The following is an 11,010-nucleotide window of genomic DNA, read 5'->3' as shown; positions in this document are numbered from 1 at the left end:
GCGCTCAAAGGTGCACGGACGAGTTCGCCCGCTCTCTGTCGTCCGGTTACAAATATCTCCATATTCGCGAAGCCCGTTTTTTTTACGCCTTCTGTGTAAAGGACCAGCCGCAACGCATGCACCGACGACTGCATTCAGGCGTGACGTAAACGTACCTAAACACCTCGGGCATAGCACGGCAACCGAATGCAAAAACAATATAAAATGCAAGGTAATGCTGAGTGTCTATAAAAATACCTAAAAAAGCATACTTGATCACCTCATATATAGTAAGCGAACAAAATGCACTCATTCATCGTCACTGCTAGAAATTAATGGCCTTATCTGCATCGCTAGGATGCTTCAGCATAGCTTTTTTCCGGTTCACTGTGCAAGGGGTATATCTCACCTAGAAAACGTGGCCGCACATACCCGAGGCGCATGTCCGGCAGTTGTATGGACCGACTTTATTGAGGTACAGCGCTGCACTAAATCTAACTACTCGTAGTTACATTTAGGAATGATTGGCTACTTGCTGGAGATGTCTTCAACATAACCATTCCGAACCTTCCGCTGTCACGTTGACGCAGGGGCCGCTGCCAGCTGACCGGACGCACCATGGATCTATCACAGCAGGCAGCGAATCTGATGCTCTGGCCCTTCACCAGCTTCTACCAGACGTACATCTGGTGCACATCTTTCGCAGGTGAGCCTCGGAGAGACCACTGCTGCGGAGGCGACGTCCGGCCTTGTTTCGCAGACGTGTCACCCAGGAGCTAAGAGGTGCGCGCATTAATAATAACGGTAGCCACGAAAAAGTCTGCAATATTCGGTCCATCAAAATCACCTTCTGAGGAGACCATTCCAGGCTTGAGTGGTTTATGCTTTATGGAGGTTTAACGTCCCAAAGCTACGCAGGCTACCAGGCTTGAGTGGCGTCCTGCGTTCCCTATAAGAAGGCGAGGAGGAAACCGGAAGGAGGAGATTATCTCAGAGGAGCGTAGGAGGAAGGGAAAGTGGTTGTGATCGGTGGCATCTATTCCGGGGGGGGGGGGGGGGGGGGGGCCCATGGAGGAGGACGGGGAGGTCTCGTGCGGCGTGCTCCCCGCCTGCCCCCTGCACCCTTCATCCCGGCCAGGCTCGGCTGCGCTGACACGTTTTGACCAGTGTTGTGTCGCGTGAACAATAATTTACCGATGTGTTCAGATAAGGGCGGTAATCGAGGTCCCATGATCATTGCTTGTTTTCGATGAAATTTTTATATGTCATGGACAAATGTGTCGACACAAAGAAGTGGACTATATAAATATATAGACAAGACAAATGAAATGAGGGGCTCGTTTGACAAACATATGGACAGATTGGATAGCCGTCGCCGTAGCTCAGTTGGTAGAGCACCGGACGCGATATTTGGAGGTCGTGGGTTCGGATCCTGCCGGCGGAATGGTTGCTTTTCTGCTGCTTTGTAAGTAGATTTCTTTAAGCGACAGAATAATTGAAGTAATATTCTCCCACTGATCAGCGCTACAAATTAAAAAAAATGAAACCTTCCCCTGTGCATTTCGGTTTCGGTGACTGTTGGCTGCGCGCACGCACGCACGCACGCACGCACGCACGCGCACACACACACACACACACACACACACACACACACACACACACACACACACACACACACACACACACACACACACACACACACACACACACACACACACACACACACACACACACACACACACACACACACACACACACACACACACACACACACACACACACACACACACACACACACACACACACACACACACACACACACACACACACACACACACACACACACACAAGTTGCAACCAATGCTGCGACGGATGTGACCTGTAATTCAATCGCGTTCCAATCTTAAGGTGGACGACTGGACGACTTTCCGCACATCTCTACCTATCGTAGATCCCCTCCAGTCGGGATACGACGCATGGTCCAAATCGCTCACGTCTACACTCACGCAACACGAGAAGCAGATACAGCTCACAGAAACACAAACGGACGTGGACAACCACTTGCTCCACCTTTGGGAGGCCCGCCGCAGCCTCACCAAACGATGGAAGAAACAGAAACATAACAGACGCCTAAAGAAACGCATCCTCGAACTCACACAACAAGCAGCGGAATATGCTACTCAGCTAGCCGACACTAACTGGGTGGATCGGTGCAACGCGGCTGCGCGCCAGATGTCTGGCCGCAACACGTGGCGCCTATTCCGCGCTCTCATCGATCCAATACAAACACGCACGGAAACCCAACGCCACTTACATAGGGCATTGCACAACTTTACAGGAACGACAACACAGCTAGCGCACACGCTCAGGGATCGATACCTTTGTACCACTAAGGACCCCCGGCAGGCGGCGTACTCGTATGCAGGCGAAGAGAACGCGGAGCTGGACAAGCCGTTCCAGCTCCACGACCTCCGGGCGGCCTTAAGCAAGATGAAGCGGGGCACTGCACCTGGGCGCGACAAGGTTACGGTCAAGCTTTTGGCCAACCTTCCCGACGCAGCCTACGCCGCGCTCCTCAAATACATCAATAGCATTTGGGACGGAGAGACTCCTCTCCCTCTCGATTGGAAATCGGCTCTCGTGACCTTCATTCCGAAGGCCGGCAAACCTATCGATGTGGAGAACCTTCGCCCCATCTCTCTGACGTCTTGTGTCGGCAAGCTGATGGAGACGATGGTGCGCGACAGACTCTCCGATTATCTCGAAACACAGCACATTTTCGCGGACACCATGTTCGGTTTTCGTCCTCACAAGTCAGCACAGGATATACTTCTGCAGCTCCACCACGACATCTTAGATCCTGTCGAATGTCCCCACAACGACAAGGTGGTCCTGGCCTTGGATCTTAAAGGCGCATTCGACAACGTCAAACATGCAGTAATCCTGGACCACCTCAGTAACACCAACTGTGGCCACAAAACATTCCATTACATAAGTCAATTTCTTACAGACCGTCAAGCCTATATACGCATACAAGATGCGGAACACGGGCCATACACCATCGGCTCGAGGGGAACACCTCAAGGCGCGGTCCTGTCTCCCCTGCTCTTCAATTTGGCAATGCTTCGCCTTCCCTCCAAATTGTCTTCTCTGCCCGGGATACATCACGCTCTTTATGCGGATGACATTACAATCTGGGCCACGCAAGGCAACCTGGGCCACATGGAGTCCTGCCTGCAAGCAGCAGCGACCCTAGTCGACGACTACGCGGCCTACTGCGGACTCCAGTGCGCCCCAGCTAAATCAGAATTTGTGCACTTACGTCCCTCCCCCCGGGACACAACTCCGCTTCGCATCAGTCTCCCCTCGGGACCGATCCGGGAGGCCAAGGAGATCCGCGTCCTTGGCCTCTTCATACACCACCAACGCAGAGTCGACACCACCATAGCCAAACTTCGCACGGTGGGAGACCAGGTGGGCCGAATGGTCCGCCGGGTCTCAAACAAGCGGGGCGGATTACGAAGCAAGGATGCACTGCGGCTTGCCCATGCTTTCGTAACGAGTAGAATCCTCTACTCAACTCCCTACTTGCACCTGCGCAAACATGATGATGACCAACTGGAGGTCATCCTGCGGAAAGTCATCAAGCGGGCTCTCGATCTTCCGATCACCACGTCCAACCAGAGGCTTCTGGCCTTGGGCGTGGTGAACACATTTCGGGAGCTTCGAGAGGCCCACTTATGCAACCAATACACGCGTCTTGCACAGACCACGTCCGGTCGCCGCCTCTTGGACCGGCTACACATCAAACACGACTACCACATTGAGGAAAGGGAGAGAGTGCCAGAACCCTGGAGACGCGCCCTCCGGGTCCGACCCCTTCCCCGCAACATGTCCAGTGAAGACCATAGCGGTCGTCGCCAGGCGCGCGCGCAAGCGTTGGCGCGATACTATGGTAACCAAGAACATGTGTATTACGTGGACGTTGCCGGCCCACACCACGGGGGGTGGTACACGGCCGCAGTCGTACACAACACAAACACAGTTAACGGGCTCACTTTCAAAGCCTACAGCGCAACACACGCGGAGGAGATTGCCATTGCTCTGGCTCTCACGAACCCCAAGTCAAAACACATCATCACCGACTCGCGAGGGGCCTGTCGGAACTACGAGTTGGGCTGGGCTCCCCCGCTTGCCTGGCGCATACTGGAATATCGCTGTCGATCTGAAGATCCAACTCCACGCAACCTGATTTGGGCCCCCGGTCACCAGGGCCTCCAGGGAAACGAACAGGCCGATCAGGCCGCCCGCGCACTCTCTCCCCGGGCTATCTCCCTGTCCTTGGAAGGGTACTCCCAATCAGACAATCTGGCCATTACATTCAAACAAATCACCGATTACTACAAGGAGGAGCACCGGCGCTACCCGGCCCCTTGTAAGGGTCTGGATCGCGCTGACGAGCGCCTCCTCATCAAAATTCTCACTAACACTGTACTGTGCCCGGCGGTGCTTAAACACTTCAATACATCCTTTGATGGCACGTGCCAGTTCTGTGGGGAGGTGTCTGACACCTTCCACATGGTTTGGGCGTGTCAATCTAACCCATCTATCCCCCCCAACCCCAACCCCACCAGAGAGGACTGGGAGGCGGCCCTGCTCGGCTGTCAAGACCTGAAGAGCCAAAAGGCCTTGGTTCAACGGACGCGGGCGGCGTTGCTTGCCAATGGGGCCCCGGAATAGGGGCTCCACCTAGTACTGTGAGGGGAAAGGGCCAATAGGGTCCTACCCCAATCACCTTTCTGTAAAAATTTAATTGCTTATAAATGTTTTTCACCACCACCACCACACACACACACACTCTCTCTCTCTCTCTCTGGCGGAAAACGGCGCTTTGCGATTACACAAAATCGCGTTTGAGACACAGCAGAATGGAAAATAAACATTTGTGGAACCTGAATATTTTTTCGGTAGTATATGAAAATCTTTCTTTTGGAAACAGCGCAAAAATCTTTTATAATTTTAGAATTTTGGAGCAAAAAATCGCAAACATTGTACTTCTAGACGGATACGATTTTTTTTTAGTTGCGTGTTGAACTTTTCTGCACTTCGAAGATAGAGAAGTATGGCCAACTTTGATTGGGATTTAAAACAAAACATCATGTCGATTTCCTTTAAAATTTCCTTGAGCGACCAGTAGTGTACATTATACCTAGTAATTGTAAAGCAACATTGAAGTGTTGCATTAACTTGTTTGAAGCTGTAAAACCAAAAGCACAATGACGGCCATATTTCGTTCCGTTATCTTCACTGGATATTGAGCGTTCAAGGGTAGAGAATTGAGGGGCTCGTTATGACATACGTATCGTGGAAGCAAACAGTAACCGCAACCAAGGAACGCATAGGGGAACGTTTCTATGTTTTCTGTTTAATTAGTGGTATTTACAAATGAGAAATCTCATATAGTGAAATAATTTTACTACTGAAATATAATTGATTAGAAAGTAGAACCATATGCCATCACTGGCTCCGAACCCATGACCTCCGTATATCGCGCACGGTGCTCAACCAAGTTATGGTGTTCAGACCTCACTGGCGGCACGTGAATTTTCTTTATTCTACTTTATAATCAGTTACCTTTCAGCCTTAAAATTATTACTTGCTAATTTCTCATTGATCAACACTACAAATTAAAAAATAGAAACCTTCCCCAAGCTTTCCCTGCTTTCGGTGACTGTTGGTTTCCTTAATGCGTATTGCTCAACATTGTCCTCAAAAAAAAAAAAGTAACGATCAGAATTCAACTTCGAACTGAGTGAATGTGGTATATCGTATTCACTCAATTCAAGGAATATCAGGTTACAAACACTGGATAACTTGATATTTCACTGGCATTTGAGTGACTTGATATAAACTGACACTTCATGATTGAAAGAACGCTACTGTTCTACAAAAAGAGACGGGGACTAACCACGTAAGGAGCAAAGGCCATGCGCAGACTAACAACTTATTTTATTGGGACAAACAGAAGGAATATATAGAAAAAAAGCCAAGGAACCACACAAACAAAAGGTGATTTTGTTTGTGGGCCCGCCGGACAGAGTGCAACGCTAAGGTTAGCGAGACTTTTTATAGTTTCTGCTTCTCATATTCTCTCATTTTCTATACTTTTCTGTGGTGGGCGCCTTTGAGATCACCACAAAGCCTTGACGGCACCCGCGTCGCCTGCGTCTCTCCAAAGCTTTCTTCGAGTCTGCTGCGCGCTAGTCGTCATTCATTATTTTACTTTTTTACGTTTAGAGCATCCTATAGAGAGAGGCTATAGAGAGAGAAACACGAGTTGAGCTTCAGAGAATGAAGCCATTACATTAAGTCCAGTTCCACCGCTGCATAACAATGTCGTGCTTTTCTCAAAATGTAACCTGTGCTGAAATATTTCTTAATTATCCGAGGCGCAAAAATTCTTAAACTTGTTAAGACCAATAATGAATTTGTCATAACACTTGCGTTTATCTAGGCCGCCACGCTGGCTGAGCTGCACAGTTCTGAAACATCTGCCGTGCAGAATTTCGTGTCTTTTCGACTGCTTTCGCGTTCATCTAGGTTCACTCCGCAATTTTTTGTTCTGTCCTTAGAGAGGGCCAATGTGGTCAACCTTGAATCAAAAATGTACAAGACGTCTGGTGGGTCATAGAATACAAATGTCAAGTTAATATGTTAGCTCATTTGCAAGTTAGGAGGCGCTAAGCAAGAAAATGGCGTTTTGCGTCCCGGGTTCGAACCCGACCGCGGCGGCTGCGTTTTTATGGAGGAAAAACGCTAAGGCGCCCGTGTGCTGTGCGATGTCAGTGCACGTTAAAGACCCCCAGGTGGGCGAAATTATTCCGGAACCCTCCACTACGGCACCTCTTTCTTCCTTTCTTCTTTCACTCCCTCCTTTATCCCTTCCCTTACGGCGCGGTTCAGGTGTACAACGATATATGACACAGATACTGCGCCATTTCCTTTCCCCAATAACCAATTATTACATAAGCGCAACCTCCTCTGCACGGGTAAGACCACGGGGGAGGGTTACCGCACACGGAGGATTAGAGCACGTGTGCGGCGACGGAGGTGTTCCATTCTTGTTAAAAGGAGGGTGGTGTCATCCATTATTATTATTATTATTATTATTATTATTATTATTATTATTATTATTATTATTATTATTATTATTATTATTATTATTATGCCATACTCCTTAAAGCGACCATCGTCCATCGGTTACTTTCTCCATGTATTAAACTCTCAGCGCGAAGTATTTGCGTCGCAATTAGGATTAGGCCCATTTTACCCAACTTTGGCTTGGATTGCCGCAGTGACATTAAACTTCTCGCTGTAATTCCATGTAGCCAGACTATACCGCTCGATCACATTCGCATGAACTCTCTGCAAGACACCTGCTCTACCTGACGTGTTTTTGGAATCCGATTTCTCTCCCTATGCTCCAATATCTTGTACCGTGACCCTGTCTGTGATACGAAGCTGTGAAGGTGAACAGCATCCTTGAAACACATTTTTTGTCAGTATATAAATGCGCAAGGGCACGATCAGCGACAAGCTTCTCATTCAAAATGCATTGCAATGATGAGAGATTTCGCCGTTTGCGTAAGCGACTTTCGCTATTAAGAACGCGAAGCAAGGGTAACTTTTGCGTTGTTCCTTTCCCACTTGTAGTCGCTGATATCTCATTACACATTTCTCGAAGTAGATTCTGCGTTTTGCGCATTGCGCATTGCGACATTTTGATCGCCTGTCTTAAGGTATTAGTCTCCCCTCTCTAACTTATTAGCGCCTTTTGTAGGGGTGGCTAGCGCACATTATTGTCATGGAACAAGGGCACGAAACTTGGGAGAGAAAGACACTGAACAGCTTGACAGCACTCTTCCGGGCCATATTAAAGTTCGAAGTCGTTGCACACATAGTCAACCTGTGCATACATAGAAAGCCTAAGCGATTAATAGCATCTAATGGTTTTTAAACTGCCGATTTAAGGGCGATTGCAGTGGTGGTATCACTGAGGTGGTATCCGCTGATCAGAAGATTTTTAAATTCAATTTTCTCGGCGATAAGTGCGTCTTTTGCTGCTGAAGAAACGCCAACATAGCCGTAAATGAGTAGCACGATCAATTTTTACTCAGAACAGTAATTGGATGGAGTTGTCCCCAGAGCCCAATCATGCTGCGTGGCACACCCGCGTGAAGCAATATTCTCGACCTCAGGTTGTGCCTCAAGATTTCGCGTGCTTAGTCCGCTTAGCGAATAATCAACCGCTTCAATCATACCCAAAAATTTTGGACAAAGGTATTTTTGAGCGGGCAACTGTTTATGAACGCATTTTCTATATAATCTAAGATTTCACTATAACAATCAATATATCCGCATACCACCCGACGGCAGTCTTGTATTTTCCTTTTTATTAACGTTTTTGCTATCATCAAAAGCGTTCCCCATTGGTTTTCTATGGCAGTCTTAACTGTTCGATGCGACCGACGGAAACATTCCAACAGAAAGATTTTGCTACATATCAGAAGAACGGACAGTTATCTTCAGTATTTCCAATACAGTGTCTTACAATTTCCCAATTTTCAAACTTTTTGTCCAAGAATGTTGGACACGAGATGTTTAGAGCAATGGAACAGATATCACAGAGAGATACCGCAAAGCCGGATCATTTCTTCGCGGGACACTGTTGCGCAGTTGTCTTAGACCTCTTGGGCGATGTGCTCTCAATGCGTCCATCAGCAGCTCGTCAGTGCATTGTCGTACTGCAGGTGAGGCTGAATGAATCTTAAAGGGACTCTGAATACAACTTCAGTCAATTGCTGTTCTCAGTAAAAATTGATTCTCCGGCTCTTTCATGGTACGTTGACGTTTGTCCTGTAGCAAAAAAAAAAAACGCATTTATGGCTGAGATAACAATATTCCCCCCACTCAGTTCAAACTCCTGACGTCTATACGTCTATAGCGAGGACTGGTTACCGCCGTTTTGAAGTGAATGGCATTTAGCATAGCCTCCGGGATCCGGGCTTAATTTTTCATGTCGACGCACGCACTTTATTTTCAAAATTGGCCGGTGATGGCGACACCTGTACTACGTTTTATTGCTTTTTCAGCGTACACAATTTCTATTTTTGTGAGAGTGGTGTCTGTGATTTCAACGCAGTGCTCTATCGGTACATGACAAATTTCAATTTTTAATGAGGCTAAAGATGTTAGCTGTTAATCCAGAGCCCTCTGACGCCGCACAAATATCTGCCGTGTGCGAATGCCGTGCACCGACGCAGACCGCCGCACGGAAGAATGGTGGCTGGTGAAGTCGCCCATCCCGATGCTGCTGATCATCGCAGCCTACCTGTGTGTGGTGCGGTACGGGCCCCGAATCATGGCCTCCCGGCCGCCCTTCCAGCTCAAGCCCCTTCTGGTCATCTACAACTTCTCGGTCGCTGCACTCAACCTGTACATCGCCATCGAGGTATACGCAGGGAGCCTCCTCCGATGACTGCTGCGCGGTGCGACCTCGGAGACAGGACTTTGAGGATGGGCGTCGTTCACTGGCTTGAATACCATTTTTTTTCTCATCGCGTCTCTTCTGTGATTCTTTTACCCGATACTATCCATGGGCGCCAAATCCGTTTCAGTTTTGGTCGATGGGTGCAAACATCTTTAAAAACGCTGAAATGTGCTGATGCAATAATTTTCCCATACTGCTGATTTGGACGGCGCAAAGTCTATTCAAAGCTTTTGTCTTTTTCTTTTTGTGTATTTATAAAAAAGTGTCGCACCTTCTCAAGCTTACGCGCGATACAGCCTCCGAATAAGAAGGAAAGCACTTGGTTGAATGCGGCTGGAACGCGCTCTTTTTGTGCATAATGTCGCTCGACTGGTACAATAAATGGCCAGGACAGGACAGTGTACTAATAATTGTTTATTTGCCGTCTCACTTTCCACTGAAACACGCTAGGGCAGTGGAGGACATATAAGCTAAAACAGATAGATAGGAAAAAAATATTTCAAACAATACTCATTTTGTGCTTAAATTTGGCGTGCAAGCGACACCATAAACATTAATTGATTACCCGTAGAAATAATTCTGAGACTGCTCGGTATACCTTTACGTTTTTCTAATAAGACTAATTCTCGAAAAGCACATGTCAAGTGATCAAGTGACGAAAATGGAGTCATGTGAAGGCAGATGCAACCACTGACGCAATTTTAACTCTGGTAATTTATCCAGCTTAATTCTTTACTAATGACATGCCCTCTGCTTCCCAGATATTGTATTGCATAACCAAGCGGAGATACAGCTGGTTGTGCCAGCTGGTTGACTACAGCGACAATCCGTACGAGGTTAGGGTAAGTACTGGATCACCGATTTCGTGATATTAGCGCGAGTGTGCAGAAATAACGTTGAATAAAATTTCCTGTTTTTGACGAGTCATTTCAATTTACGGACCTACCAATCATTCTACCCGAAAGAACGAAATAAAATTTACCGCGGACTACGTACTCCGAAATGGCACTACCGAGCGCTACACTGCTGAAAAAAGTTATGTTAAACATAGCCGAGAAAAAAAAATATATTGACAGTGTATTCAACCATCGTCGCTTACGACCCGCGTGAAAGAGGGCTTTTTCGCATATGAAGTCATTATGCGGTGAAGCCAGCCTTACAGCAGTCGAAACCTTTGAATAGTGCATGAATTCGTGTTTGGCGCGAGTTCAGGAACAAGAAAACATATATGCAGTTTTACAGACACTACAATAGATTGCGTGAAAACTACTATTAAATTCACGGGTGAAAAAATTTGGTGGTTCGCACCAGGATCTCTCTTTAATTGGTTCCGCGTTCCCCGTTATGGGAAATACTTGCGTGAAATTACGGAAGCTCGTATATGTATAAACTTTCAGCGCCCAGTTTCATGTACTACTACATTACTACTAACTCCTCATTACTAACTCTCACATTACTTCTAACTGAAGGTCCCTTATTTT

The 11,010-nt window shown here is 47.5% G+C and overlaps 1 protein-coding gene across 2 annotated transcripts in view; it reads left to right on the top strand.

Moving 5' to 3' along the window:
- LOC144128518 (very long chain fatty acid elongase 4-like) overlaps positions 1-11,010 on the top strand; it is a 50,650-nt gene that overhangs the window by 31,214 nt on the left and 8,426 nt on the right. For both annotated transcript variants that reach the window (XM_077661961.1, XM_077661962.1), the window contains 3 exons: positions 570-685; positions 9,303-9,490; positions 10,291-10,371. In XM_077661961.1, the coding sequence (XP_077518087.1) occupies positions 598-685; positions 9,303-9,490; positions 10,291-10,371 (357 nt within the window). In that variant the 5' untranslated portion in view covers positions 570-597. The remainder of the gene's footprint in view (positions 1-569; positions 686-9,302; positions 9,491-10,290; positions 10,372-11,010) is intronic.

This window comes from Amblyomma americanum, chromosome 4 (assembly GCF_052857255.1).
Source record: "Amblyomma americanum isolate KBUSLIRL-KWMA chromosome 4, ASM5285725v1, whole genome shotgun sequence".
Classification (NCBI taxonomy): Eukaryota; Metazoa; Arthropoda; class Arachnida; order Ixodida; family Ixodidae; genus Amblyomma; species Amblyomma americanum.
Note: the sequence above shows the minus strand (reverse complement) of the source record. Positions and strands in the feature narration are given on the sequence as shown.